This window comes from Helobdella robusta, assembly GCF_000326865.2.
Source record: "Helobdella robusta unplaced genomic scaffold HELROscaffold_10, whole genome shotgun sequence".
Classification (NCBI taxonomy): Eukaryota; Metazoa; Annelida; class Clitellata; order Rhynchobdellida; family Glossiphoniidae; genus Helobdella; species Helobdella robusta.
In genome coordinates this window covers 1,849,545-1,864,057 of record NW_008703571.1, presented here as the reverse complement: position 1 = coordinate 1,864,057, position 14,513 = coordinate 1,849,545, and the positions used below count along the sequence as shown (strand labels likewise).

Here is a 14,513-nt window from a genome sequence, read left to right as displayed (position 1 = left end):
CTTTGCCCCTTCATACAGCTGCATCACAGCTTTAACAAGTCTCTCATTCACTCCTTTCTTCCTCAACGCCCATTCAATGACCTTCCTCGGTACTCGATCAAAAGCCTTTTCTAGATCCACAAAACACATGTACAATCTTCGTTTCTTCTTTCTATAATTCTCCTGCAACATTCTCGCCATGAACAACGCATCCACCGTTCCCCTACCAGGCATAAACCCACACTGCATTTCATTAACTGTCACCATACTTCTCAACCTCCTCTCAAGCACCCTCTCCACTACCTTCATTCCGTGCTCTAGTAATTTCACACCCCTGTATGACCCACAATCTCTCACATCTCCTTTGCCCTTATACAACGGCACCAACACACTGTGTCGCCAATCCTCAGGTATACCTTCATCATCAAACATACTGTTAGCAATTCTCATCATAACTTCAATTCCTATCACCCCACTCGCTTTAATATGTTCAGCCGCCACTTCCGAAACCCCTGTCGCCTTACCTAGTTTCATTTCTCTAACTGCTTTCTCTACTTCCTCCATCGTCACCTTCTCTATAGGTCCGTGTGTGACCACGGATTCCACATCTCCATCCCACTCAATCTCTTCATTCATCAACCTTTCCATATGAGCTTTCCACACCTGAGCTTTTTCCTCCTCATCTATTATTATTATTACTATTATCATCTATCCTATTATAACTATGATTGTATATTTCAATTGTATTTATAACTTGAAGTTTTGGCTGAAATTTTGAAAAATACAAATCATGATTGCAAAAACCAAAAAATCAATGAACCTTGAGAACCATCTCCCTCTTCTCCTGAGGTACATCTCCATGAATGACATGCGCATCAACTGTCAGTTCACTACTGAGAGCCAGTTCATCCGCATCTTTTTTGGTCTTGCAGAAAATCATGGCCCGTCCCTGGTTGCCACTGTAGACGCGAACCACGCTGTTGATGGTAGCTGCTCGGTCCTGGTAGCTGCATCGGATGGCAAGGTGCTGCAGGCGAGATATTGAACATTATCTTACAACAAAATCTCGAATAAATCATAATTTCAAATAGTTACACGATGAAATTTTACAAATTAAAAAAAAAATTAATGTAAAAGTAGGAAGTAGTAGAAAACAAATTGCAACAACATACCTGTACAGTTTTCGATGTTTTGTTATCACCATGCCCAATGAGGTTGATACGTTTCACAGCATTGTTCAAATACTTGGATGCTGTTTGCTGTACCCAGGAAGGTAGTGTGGCAGAGAAAAAAAGAGTCTGTGGGTTCTCTCTGCTACCATCTGTTTCAGATTCAACGAATATCAAACTAATTAGTAAATTTTCATATTAAATTTTCCCAAATAAAATTTAAATAAAACTGTAGACAAATTGAGAAATAAATGTTAAGGTTTATTTCCAAACAAGAAACTAACAAAATTCGTGGCAAATTATTGATTTATTATTTTAATTCATTCATCATTCACTCATTCCACTAGCCTGAACAATATCTATACTGTAGTATCCTATCAACGTCATCAGCGAAGCCCATATCAAGCATTCTATCCACCTCATCCAGCACCACGTGTTTCAGGGATGAGAGATCACAGACACCCCTGTCAATCAAATCTTGGATCCGCCCCGGTGTGCCCACTAAAATATCCACCCCATTCTGCAGGGCACGTTCTGGGTTAACGTATAATTAAAATACAGTCATTTTAATGATTTTCATTTGGTGCTGTTGATAAAGACAATTATCTCAACTTTCAACGTCAGTAAAAATAATTGACAGAATAAAACATTTTTAACTTAATACAGACAAAACAAAAAGTAGAATAAAATGCCAGCTAAAAAAGTTATCAAATCTTAGAGGTTAGATAGACATCTTATCTGACATGATAGTAATTATAAGTAGTTATAATACTTAATAATATTCGTAATAATACTAATGTATAACTAAAATTATATGAACAATCACCCCAAAATTACAAACCCTGTGGGTAAACAGGTGTGCCCCCATACACACAGAGCACTGATACCATATCATTGGATATGCTAGATATACTATCAGCCACTTGTTTTGTTAGCTCTCGTGTCGGTGCTAACACTAAGACCTTGTTTGTGATGATAGCATAATGCAATGAGGATGAATGACTACAACTAATGATAGTAATTAAGTTGATGATGATGCACATACACATATTAATACCATTGAAAAAGTGATGAAGTTTATGACAATGACGACAACGACGACGATGATGATTAAGATGTTAAGCAGTGATTAAAAAGAGACGACTGATGATGATAAGCAATGAGTGATTATGCCTAATGATGATGATGTTTTTTGTGATGGCATGGAATAAATTTTGGGGAAACTTTTAACATTCGGACGCCCATCCTGACGACAATCGCCAGTTATAAGCGGTGGGCCTAGCCTTTTGCTCAAAAGCACGCAAGGCAGCGTGGATGCAGTTTTATGTCATGCCAAGGAATGATGATGAATTTTATTAACCTGGGGTGCTCTCCCGCTTAATCTGGCACTTGGATCAGCTTGCAGTTGGGATGCATGCAACATCTCTATCAGTGGTATTGCAAATGAAAACTAAATAAAAAAACAGAGGGTGAATTGCATTAGGATATTTATTTGGGTGGTTAATTTTTATTATTATCTTATTATTACGATTGCTATTACCAACAATAGCATAATAATTATATTATTATTATTTTATTTATATTTAAATAAATTCAATTTTGATCTAGATTGAAACTCACAGTCTTCCCAGAGCCAGTTCCTGAATGGGCAAAATATACAGCAAAATATTAGCATAGATAACGAATAAAAGTTTCAAAACTTTAATATAAATACAATAACATAGCCATTGAAATATTATAATGTTTAAATTAAAAAATAGCATTAATGTGAAATAATAATTAGAATAAAAAATAAATGCTGGACATAGAGCTAACTTGACTGAAGAATGACATCTGCACCAGACATTATATCATTAAATGATTCATATTGCACTGGGAATAACTTTTTTATTCCTTGCTCTGTTTTGGGTTTTTTTTGGTTTTCCATAATTTACAATCATTGTTTAATAATGATGATCAATGCATTATATTTCACTAGGCTCACAATATTAATATCCTTGATGGATTATCTTTGCAAATCTAACTTATTATGATCGATATAAATGAGTGTTTAAATAAAGTTAAGAAGATAATAAATGAACATAATTGAAACCTTTCAACTTCTCTACCACAAAACTGGAAAGAGAATATCTTTTAAAAGAGCCAAGATCATTATCATCATCATCACTTTCATCGTCATCATCCTTTTCATCATGATTTTTTGTTTCCTGTTTTTGTTCTTCAACAAACTTTTTGACATTAACACTGGTCTTCTTAACTGTTTTATCATTTTCTGATGAATTTTCTTTTTTAGATTTAGGAAGTTTTTCACTACACTCTTCAACTTTTCTATTAATTTCCTCACTTTTTGTTCTCTTTTTTTTCTTCTTTGTTTTTTCATTGAGTTCATTACTTTCATTATCACCTATCTTCTCTATGCCCTTGTTTTCCCCATCACCATTTTCAACATTATTCACAGAAGATTTAGAATTTTTGGCCTTTTTTGTCTTTGGTTCACCATTTTCAACCTCACCTGTTCTTATTTTTTCATTTTCTATATTATTATTTTCTGTCTCTTCATTTTTACGTTTTTTAGATTTTTTCTTGCCACTTTCACCAGCAGTTCTGATGTCATTAGTATCTGGATCTTTAGTTTTAGTAATTGTCGGTGTGGTAGTCGTTGTGTCAGCCACGTCAATGTTTTTAATTTTATGATCGTGTTTTTTCTTTGATTTCTTAGCTTTAACTGGAGTAGTAGCTGTTGCGTTCTTACCATCATCTTCATCGTCAACAATTATCACATGGTCGTTTTCTTGCATTTTTTCACCATCAGAATTTTTCTTTTAAATATAAATTTTCTATTTATTTATTTATAATTATAATTTTAACATGTAGATAAGTCAATCGGTTGGATCCTGACCAAATTTAATTAAAAAATACCATTTTAACTTAAAAAATTAAATAAACTATGAATTGAAATCTAAAAGAAGTCCAGATCAAGAAAAATGGAAGTCATTGTGAAGAAAGAAATTATTCTTGGCTGACAATCTGACATTTAAACAGTTAAAAAAAATCAACCTAAAAATAATCAACAAACCTTTTTATCCGTCAACTGCATTTTTTAATTTAATTAAATCAAACCAAACTAATCAAAAAATAGCAAAAAAAAACACAGAAGAGAGCGATAAACAGAAACACGTGTAAACCATAGACGACGGATTTTATGTTGTAGGAGATATATAAGTGGTTGTAGAAAATTATTTTTCGATCAGGATAAGCAAACGAAGTAATTTCATAAAACAAATACCGTTCTTTTAAATGAATCAAATTTTATCTGAAAAATTTATAACAAAGCTTATTCAAACAATTTTTTCAACAATTGAAACAGTGTACAAGAAGCAAATGTACTCAGTGAAGTGATTATACAATGCCAACATACTTGTATTTAACAGTGTACACTCTCTTGTAAATACATATCAGCGTACACACGTTACACGTACAAGAAGTGTGCACATAGACGATCGATTCCACGCGTGCACACAATCCAGTCGTTCTCAAATATAGCCACGGCAGATTGAGCCAAGATTTTCCACAACCAAACATAACATACATACAAACGCGCACAGATACGCCCAAATGCACGAAGACACACACACGTGTAAGCACGCCACATGATGCCAACTAATTATACAATTTCTCTCAACGCTACCTGTTGGAGTTGAGAAACAATTTCATTACTTATCAGAAGCCTAGCTGCAAATCGTACTAGACATCTTTACTAACTGGTTTTGGCTTTCTCGTAAGAGCTATAAGAACTATTCCTTTATATCTAATGAAAATCATTTGGGTGTTTATTCATCAATTCATTTCTGCGTGAACGTGTCCTCACGTTGGCTTGAAGTAGTGCGTAGGCGCTTCCGAGAAAATGTAATTATTTCTGTCAGCATATGCTCACCAAAGCAGCTATGTTACATGTAGGTTAAAGGATGTTATTTGAAATATTAAAAATATAAAAATTTTCCAAATGTGTATTGCTCCGAATCCAGAGCATACATGATATAAGCTTGCAGAAAACGGAAGAGTGATGGTTTTTATCATGTAGGTATGTCATGAAACAAAGACCTGTTGCATTAGAGACTTTCAAATTGGCATTGTGTACCCCCTGCGATCAAACCGATAAAAGCATCTCAATGGTACGTAAGCAGCAAAAAATATTAAATGTGTAAGATGGCATGACATTTAAGTCAAGATATCCAATCACATCACATTTCTGGACGCAATTTCGTGCACGTATTTACATTGCACACATCGGTACAATGATATTTACATACACCGTTCTTTCCGTACGGCATCCATGCTGTCCATGCTCACATATCTCATTTCATAAGTTTGCCTGCATATTTTTGTACGTTGGTGAATATTTAAAATGCTTATAACTCATTTGATCGTGTGATAGAAGTCTGCCACAAATGTTAAAGCTAATACCGTTGATGCATATTTTACGGTATTTAATAATATTAATTGCGTACATACGCACGCGCACACACACATACACATAAAATTACACATACACACATAAAAATACACATACATACAAACATTTATATATATATATATATATTTATTTATTTATTTATACACATATATATATTTACACATATATATATATACATTTACTTGTGCACGCATATATGTGCCGTTACGGAAAATTATTTTAAGACTGCGTTTCAACGCGAACTAAGCAGAGAGATGTGATGTGGTGTGTTGTGTATGTGTTTTGGATTTGTGGTCTGCTGGCACTCTATGAAACTTTTGAATTAAATTAATTACTGGCGTTCCTCCATTTGGGAAAATTTCTGTTGATAGTTAATTGTGATTTATGTTGCGTATCGACGCTGGGTGCTGCTTTGTTTATCGTGTAATTTTTCAAGTTCCTCGTTTCTGCCATTTCTTTTCAAACGGGATTTTCATCATTTTAATGTAATTTAACAACAAAATCAATTAGAAGGTTTTATTTTGATAAAATATTTAAATTAAATGTTCAGACATTACGGGAAACTTATCAAATGATTTTCTCTTAACGGAAAATATTGGAATATATAACACTTGAAACAAATTTTCTGAGTCGGCAAAATGCATTCCATCATAATTATAACTAAACGCTACTGATCTCTGCCTTCTATATTACATAAATTCAGTTTCAACAAAATTATCCAGTCGAAATTTCTGAAAATATAAAAGGAGGAAGGAAGGGCATGATGAATGCGAACGATGGAATGATACGTCATGATGAAAACGCCATACACAAAGTACGTACAATGTTACTCGTTAATGCATTCTCTTCACTGTTACTAAATGATTCAAAGAGTAGTCAGTTTGCTGATAAAATTGTAAATTTCTCGTTTTTGGATGTAATTCGTAGTTTCAATTCTTGTCATCTTGATCGTTTACGCTTTTTCTAGAGTAATACAAACACATATTGTAAGAAGAAGACTTTTGTATAATTTGTTTATTTTATAGATATTACAAAATTGTTATATTGGGATTAGAACATTAGACAAATAAACTTAATGTTGTGACGAACGATGGAAAGGATTTCATAGCATTCCTACAAATAACCATCAGACAATTCTGGTTGGTGACAGCGGTGTTGGCAAGACATCGTTCCTCGTGCAATTTGATCAGAAGAAATTTCAATCTGGATCTTTTGCAGCAACTGTCGGCATCGGTTTCACAGTTAGATGTTTTTTTTTGTTTAATTTTGTGAAAATAATTTTAAAATAATTACAAAATATTTTTAGTTAAGATCGTTCAAATGTGTTTTATAGTGCAAAATAACTTTTTGTTGCTTTTTTCTTTCGCAGAATAAAATTGTTTGCATCGATGGGTACAATGTGAAGTTGCAAGTCGGTCATTTTTAATAATTATTAAATAATTAATTTGTAAATACCGACAGATATAGTTACATCTGTTTTGTATAGTAGTGAAAACGAAAAATATTAAACTCTTCGTTAAGATTTGGGACACAGCCGGCCAAGAACGGTTTCGAAGCATCACACACGCCTATTACAGAGACGCCCACGGTTTGTTCCAAGTTCATTCACATCCATTCACATCTACCCATGTTCTTTCACATCTTTTTTGCTTCTGTTTTTGTTAGAGTTTGCACAAAATCAAATTAATTGAAAACTTTTATGGAAATAATTAATTATGTTAAAAATAACATTTAACATCCCGTTTCCAGCCCTGTTTTTGCTCTACGATGTCACGAACAGACTCAGTTTCGACAACATAAGTGTATGTATTCTATAGTTTTTTTACCATCTCTTCATTCCTTGACATTTAAAGGCGTAATATTGACTTGTCTCTTATCGATTGCCACAGACAATTGAAAGATGTCTTTATTTTTATATATAATTTAAGTATCACGTACTCGACACATATATTAGGACATATATCGCATATATTTTATAGGGCAACAACATTACACAACCGATAAAGCTCCATAGCATTACTTTCAGTCAGAGTCATCCATTATAATTAATTAAATTTTAATACAATAGATGTAAATTGTAATGACTGGCTTTACATCGGTACGTACGGTTAGGACATTAATGTTTTGTTTTACAGGCATGGCTTGCAGAGATAAACGAATACGCACAAGACGATGTGGTCATCATGTTGATAGGCAACAAAGTGGACATGACTTCGGAGAGAGCAGTTAGGAAAGAAGATGGCGAAGCTATTGCTCAAGTAATTTAACTCTATTTATTTTTATTACAGTTATAAATTGATTTCATGTATTGGATGAACGAACTTAATGAGAATTAAAATTTTAAAGCAATTCGGAGTTGACTTCATGGAAACAAGTGCAAAAACGGCTATCAATGTTGACCTAGCCTTTGAAACGATTGCCAGGTCAGTTGTTTCATAAGTTATAATTATGATATCGGTTAATTTGTCAGCAAAACATCTTCAATTGTTAATAGTCTAGTAAAAAATGACACTGACAACTAAAACGATTGGTACAGAAATTTACTAAACAAAAAAACGAGAAGGCAACCACGCGAGGACAATGTTCAAATTTCACCGACCACCACATCTGATAACCTCGGTCTTAAAGTTCCTTGCTGTAGTTGATCATTAGATTTTATTTCATTTAAATTTATAACTGTACAATATATGATAACTCGTTACGTAGGTATTTTTTGCTGTCGTTGTTTTTTGAAATACTAGTGTTTAGATTTAGTAGCTCTGTTTTGTGATGTGACGAATTTGATCATTACTTGATCTTTATTTGGACAGAATGCTCAATTTGATCACATTTGCAATAAAACTATCACCAACAATTACTCTACTATAATAATTGCTGTGCAACTATTTAGCTCATTCATTTGTCATTTTTGATTTATATATTTGCATTTTCGAATAAGTTCATTTGGCTTTTTTAAAAAATTTACTATATTAGATGGCTTAATTATTGAAATAAACTTGAAATATTTAGTTGAGATTTCAATAAACTCTACACAACCACTTAAATTCACAAATTTTTATGAAATGAGTTCTATTTTAATTCATGGGATTAGAATTATTTTAAGTACCTACTTGAAAAGAACTCGTAATCGAAACTAATCGCTCGATTCGGCTCAGCTCCGATACTTTTGGTTTGTTGGTGTTTCGTCCTTGTTAGTTTTTGTTAAAGTTTGACAAAATGTTGTCAAAGTTGGCTTTACAGCAAGGTTACATTTTTATTAATTTGTTCGGATTTTTTATTTTATTTTTTGATTTTTTAATTGTTAAAATGTGTAATCGTATTATCGCTCACTATTCAAGGTTACTATTTTAAATTTAATTTTTGTTAATTTTCGCTCAACTAAAAAAACTTATCACATTTTAATTTCAGGATTGATTTCTGCTTTGAAAAATGGCAGGTAATTTAATTTGTGTGTTTTGATCATTGAACTAAAATTGAAATTAATTGGTTGGATTGGTTGATTGATGGAAGATTTTATTGAGGGGTAGACAAGTGAAGTAGACTTGAAGATTGCTCACATTTTATTCATTTTAAGATCCTAATTAATCTTCACAGATTAGGAGTAACAACTTTGACAAGATTATCATCCACAACATCTGCCCCAGTTAAAACCACCTCTCCACCTGCTACAAAGGTCCAAGAAGCAAAGGATGAACTAGCCAAAGTATGCTCTACTAAATTTCTAAGAACAAGATTTTCTTTCTAAAAATAAAATTTTGTTAACTACACATACGTCATACATTGACATTCTATGTTAATTCCTACATACAGAAACTTGTTTTGCACGAACATTTATTTTGCTTAATGAATTTTAACTCATTAATACCATCATTTATTTAATCATTATGTAAAAATTTAGTCATTACAAAAGTAGTATTTTGACTTTAATGAAACCATTGAACAGAACCTTCAACAAATTTCCCATATATGAAAACTTGAAAAGATTTACAAATTTTCACTCAATCAGGCAATTGAAAATTGGGACAGTGCAAACAAATTGTTCTATGGACCTCAGAGAGATACGGTAAATTTTCCGGTGTTGAGACGCCCTGAAACTTGCCCTCCTACAAGATTGGGCTTTATTCCTGAAGCATGGTTCCAAGCTCTTTATGATAAGACAGGAGTGACAGGTTGATGATACTGGTTTACTTATGAAAAATACTTTATTGTTGTCATCACATGTTTGTTACTATTTTAAAATACATTGTATAAGCATTTCTATTCATCTTATTAAGATCAACAAACAACAAATTAACAATTTTTCTAACTTTTCTTAAGGTCCCTATGTGTTTGGGTTTGGCTTCATAACCTACCTGCTGTCAAAAGAAATAGTGATAGTGGAGCATCAGTTCTCACACTTTCTTGCATTTTGGTTAGCTTTTTACTGGCTTCACAGGAAGTTTGGAGATAGAATTGCAAAGGCTCTTGACAAGAAAACTGAGGTTTGTCGGTAGTTTTTTAAAGAATTTTATTTTCAGTTTTTGTTGTTTCATTGCCATATTTTCTTTGTGGATTGAATTAATGTGGTGTATGCTAACATGTTTATGTTTTCTTCATGTCTGCATATTTTATTATGGTCTTAATTTTAAACTTGTCTATTTTATTTCATTCATTAAATTTTTTTGAAAATAATAAAAATAGTTAATGAATAATTAATTATATGCCACAACAGCATGATTTCAATAGTTTATAGATGTATTTCAATATTTTATTTTCATTTTTAGTTTCCAGATCATCAACTCTTTGATTTTTTATAATTTCTTTGATTTAATTTGATGAAATAAAATGAAATAAAATTATTTCTATACAAAATAACAAAATAACGAAAATGGTATTGCAGCATTTAGATGAGAAGATGTTCTTGAAGCCACTGAGAGACACGAGGGAGAGTTCAGAGAAGGTCATCAAGGATCTGGAGAAGACCATCTGGCAAGAAGGTGGCCAGAAATATATCTTTGATGCTAAAAGGGTTCTGCTGCTGTTTTATCTCTTTTTTTTTAATTTAAATCAATTACTTTATTAATTAAATTTTAATAATTGATTTTTTAATTGGTTTATTTGTTTTAATTTATGAGTTTGTTAGATACCATTTGTTTGTTAACTTTGAAAACAATAAATGAACAAACGAATGAATAACTAAATGGATGGATGAATGAACGAATGATTGACTTGAAAAATACACAGGAAAATATAGATTTGCAATTGGAGAGTGCATATAGGCAGAGACTTGCTGAAGTTCATCAAGGGGTCAAAAGAAGATTGGTCAGTTTTATTTCATCATAATCATTTTATTCTATTGCAATTAATTAATTTATTAAAATTTTTTTTAAATTATTCATTCATTTGTTTTAGTTTACTTACTTGAATTTATTAACCATGCTTAACGAAAATTGTGCTGCTATATAGTATTGCATTTCATATGTTTACTTAATTTAAGTAATTTAATTTAATTTAAGTGGGTTCAAAATAAATTTTTATTAATCTAATAAGTTTTAATCTTATATTTTCATACTAATTATTTCAATTATAAATTTAATTTGAAATAAAAAAATGAAATGCGGGTTATTCATTGAAATTTTTTCAGGATTATCACATGGAGGTTGAGAACTTGCACAAAACTGTGGAACAGAAGCATATGGTAAACTGGATAGTTAGCAACGTCATCAAGGGTATCACTCCACAACAGGTGATGATGATAATGGTGATAATGTGATGATGTTCTTGGTTTGATTTGATGGTGATAGTGATGGCAATAATGCTGATTATTACGGTAATATTGGTATTTGAGGCATTGGTAATGTTGGTTTTGATGACGATGATAACATATTTATACATGTATGAAATAACCACACCCAAGGAGAAGGATAGCATGTTGAAATGCATCGCTGACCTGAAGGCCCTTGCACAAAAACAGAAAGCTGCCCCCGCCGTTTAAAATCAATGAAACAATATTAATGGTCGAATCTAAAATATTATGATTATTGACAATTAGAAGATAATTCTACAAAAATTAAAATTTTATCAATATTGTTTATTATGCTAAATAGTTTGTTTTTGTATAATACGCATTTTTCTGCATCTGCGCTATGGTTACATAGAGGCAGATTGTTGGATATTGTAGGGGAATTAGTTGGTTTTCTATCAAAACAAAACCAGAATTCGTTTTTGTTGTCTAATTTGTTGTTTTTGAAAAATGCTAGCGCGTCTGGTGTTTTGTACTGATGGACTGCCTAGCAGAAGTTAAGACAGTGAAGACGTCATAGGATGTTAAGGTTTAAACTTTAAAGTCAACTTTCATGTCAAGTGCTTCATTTCAATCCTTGTTGGTAATTCGATAGACCAGTCTGACGTTGTTATGGTTTGTAAAAATACTATCTTTTGAAGAAATAAAATTTGATTAAATAGCCTACGTTTGTGCTGTAATTTTTTACGATTCCATTTTTCATTAATAAAATTTTGATAATTCCTAGACCATAGAAAATTACAAATTTTCATAGCTGAAGATTGTTTTTCTTTGTCGTTAAAGAAAATTTTATTATCACCTATGCGAGTATGGCCCTATCGTCGCTCGTGAGTTTCGATCATGTTTTTCTTGTTTAGTATCACTAAGTTCAAAAATTCAATAAAAAATATGTAAATAATGTTTAATTTTATTTCAACAAGAATCAAGCTGAAGTCAGCAACATCGCCTCCATCTTGCAAGAACCGGCTGATAAATTTGGAAATGATGTTAGATTTTTTTGTTCAATTTTTTTAATGATTGAAGTTAGAAATAAAACAAAATGGGTTGCATAATTTGTTAAGACATAATATAGTGCATCACTCACTATATTACATTACATTACAAACTACAATAACTAACTTTACTTACAACAGACTACACTGACTGATATGATTTAGTATCATTTTATGATACTAATACATACACTATACAGTTGTTTTGATTTTGAGAACTCAGAATTCATTGTACTAATTATTTAAAAAATCTTATTTATTTGTTAGCCATCAGTTGAGATGATGTGGGCAGTAAAGGCTTATGAACATGCTGAAACATATTTCAATGTTGGTTTTATTTTATTTTAATTAATATAAAATTAATTAATTAATTAATGGATGAATTATTTAAAATTTTAAATTAAATTATTTTCGGAAAAAAAAATCTAATTAGTAAAATTTTATATTTATAAAAAATAAAAGCCCATTACACTAATTTAATTGTCCAACAGATCAATTTAGCACTTCATTAGAAAAATTAAACTATTGACTCAATAGTATTGAGTAATCACTTAATTCTTAATATCAATATTTATATTTATGTGGTGCATTGACTTGTTTATGATCAAAATATAGTATTCAATGATATGATAAACATATATATATATATATATATATATATATATATATATATATATATATATATATATATAATATCATGATGGGTTATGTCATGTAATCATGGTCTGTTTAATTTGGATTTAATTATTGCTATGTTAAATTACAGATTCTGATATCAGTAGATCCAACGAAGTTAAAGTTGTGCAAACTTGATAATGAGTTATACTCCAAATTCAGAGGAAAGTTTAAAGATCTGAAGATTGACAAAATAGTTGAGAATGATATCAAATCGGAGGAAGCTAAACAGGTAAGAAATCATTGATCAATGATTTTGTTATTATTAATTATCTTTTTTTTGTTATCTTTATCTTTAGATCATTCTATTCAAATCAGTTTTTCCATTTCAGATGAATTTTTTTAATAATATTTTCATCACCAATACTAATTTTGCAGCAATGGAGAGAGTTCTGCGAAGAGTTCAATAGTCAAGTAGCTGATTGGAACATGGCGACGTTGTTGAGACTTGACAGTTCGCTTGATGTTTCAGAGCATAATACAATCATTGGTTTGTTTTTGTTTTTACATTTTTACAATTACATCTTTTAGACTCATATTTTGTTTTTATGATCAAATTTTTTTTGTCATCTTCTAACAACAACAACAACACACGTTTAGACGGCATTTTCCCGAGATCGGGGGTTGCCGTTTGGCTACCTATGATGAAACCGAAATACCCCTCGACTCCATCCACATCTGTCACTCGCCTCAGTATCACGCAACCCCGCTTTCACCCTGTCCTTCTCCACCTGCTCTCTCCATCCCAATCGCGGACGACCCCTTCCTACCACTCCTTCAACCTCGAACTCCAACGCTCGCCTAATCCCGACCCTTTCATCCCTTCTCAACACATGTCCATACCACCGCAATCTCGATCTCCTTATCAATGTCACAATGTCCTCATTCAGTCCCATCATTGACATCAGCTCTGTACTACTCCTCCTATCCTTCACTTTAACCCCACACATCATCCTCACCATAGCTCTTTCAGCCCTCTGCAGTACACTTTCCTCCTCTCTCCTCAACACCCAAGTTTCACCACCATATATCATCGCTGCTCTCACACATGCTTTATATACCCTCCCTTTCATCTTCACTGACCATTTCTTTCCACACAATACCCCACCCAGTTCCCTAAATTTCATCCATCCCACACGAACTCTAGCCGTAACTGCGCTCAAACATCCTCCATCCGCATTCAGCTTATCCCCTAAGTAAACAAAGCTTTCCACTTCTACATCTTCTACATTTGTAAATTTTCATTCATAATAAATATAAATCAAATAATCAAATAAAAAAAAATACATGAAGCCAATTCTAATTTTTTTTTCCTAGTACCAAGAACACAGTTCCTTGCAATAGAGATAGCAAGGAATAGGGAGGGCCTCAACTCTGACCTACGAACCAAGTATTCACCAAAAAGAATTAAAGATTCCAATAACGAACCGACTGAAAAATAA

The 14,513-nt window shown here is 32.1% G+C and overlaps 4 protein-coding genes across 4 annotated transcripts in view; 3 read left to right on the top strand and 1 right to left on the bottom strand.

Annotated features, from left to right (window-relative positions):
• The window catches only part of HELRODRAFT_190040 (hypothetical protein), a gene marked incomplete at both ends in the record, with an annotated part of 7,084 nt that extends 2,839 nt beyond the window's left edge, over window positions 1-4,245 (bottom strand). The window contains 9 exons of the mRNA XM_009011882.1: window positions 800-1,006; window positions 1,152-1,300; window positions 1,497-1,682; window positions 1,990-2,110; window positions 2,509-2,598; window positions 2,769-2,788; window positions 2,964-3,047; window positions 3,241-3,967; window positions 4,225-4,245. Coding sequence (XP_009010130.1) covers window positions 800-1,006; window positions 1,152-1,300; window positions 1,497-1,682; window positions 1,990-2,110; window positions 2,509-2,598; window positions 2,769-2,788; window positions 2,964-3,047; window positions 3,241-3,967; window positions 4,225-4,245 — 1,605 coding nt within the window. The remainder of the gene's footprint in view (window positions 1-799; window positions 1,007-1,151; window positions 1,301-1,496; window positions 1,683-1,989; window positions 2,111-2,508; window positions 2,599-2,768; window positions 2,789-2,963; window positions 3,048-3,240; window positions 3,968-4,224) is intronic.
• A 1,630-nt stretch (window positions 4,246-5,875) lies between these two features.
• HELRODRAFT_108915 (hypothetical protein) lies at window positions 5,876-8,630 on the top strand. The gene is made up of 8 exons (XM_009011881.1): window positions 5,876-6,436; window positions 6,753-6,863; window positions 6,992-7,033; window positions 7,144-7,210; window positions 7,372-7,424; window positions 7,758-7,880; window positions 7,969-8,045; window positions 8,159-8,630. The coding sequence occupies exons 1-8, from the start codon at window positions 6,383-6,385 to the stop codon at window positions 8,265-8,267; spliced, it is 636 nt and encodes a 211-aa protein (XP_009010129.1). The 5' UTR covers window positions 5,876-6,382; the 3' UTR covers window positions 8,268-8,630.
• A 1,058-nt stretch (window positions 8,631-9,688) lies between these two features.
• HELRODRAFT_71264 (hypothetical protein) lies at window positions 9,689-11,596 on the top strand (the record flags this gene model as incomplete). The annotated part of the gene is made up of 6 exons (XM_009011880.1): window positions 9,689-9,791; window positions 9,940-10,103; window positions 10,502-10,630; window positions 10,846-10,923; window positions 11,246-11,347; window positions 11,519-11,596. Coding segments are annotated over 6 exons (654 nt in total), but the record flags the coding sequence as incomplete, so codon positions are not given.
• Window positions 11,597-12,351: 755 nt separating this feature from the next.
• On the top strand, window positions 12,352-14,513 carry HELRODRAFT_71674 (hypothetical protein; the record flags this gene model as incomplete). Its single annotated transcript, XM_009011879.1, has 5 exons — window positions 12,352-12,390; window positions 12,664-12,723; window positions 13,163-13,303; window positions 13,450-13,561; window positions 14,389-14,513. Coding segments are annotated over 5 exons (477 nt in total), but the record flags the coding sequence as incomplete, so codon positions are not given.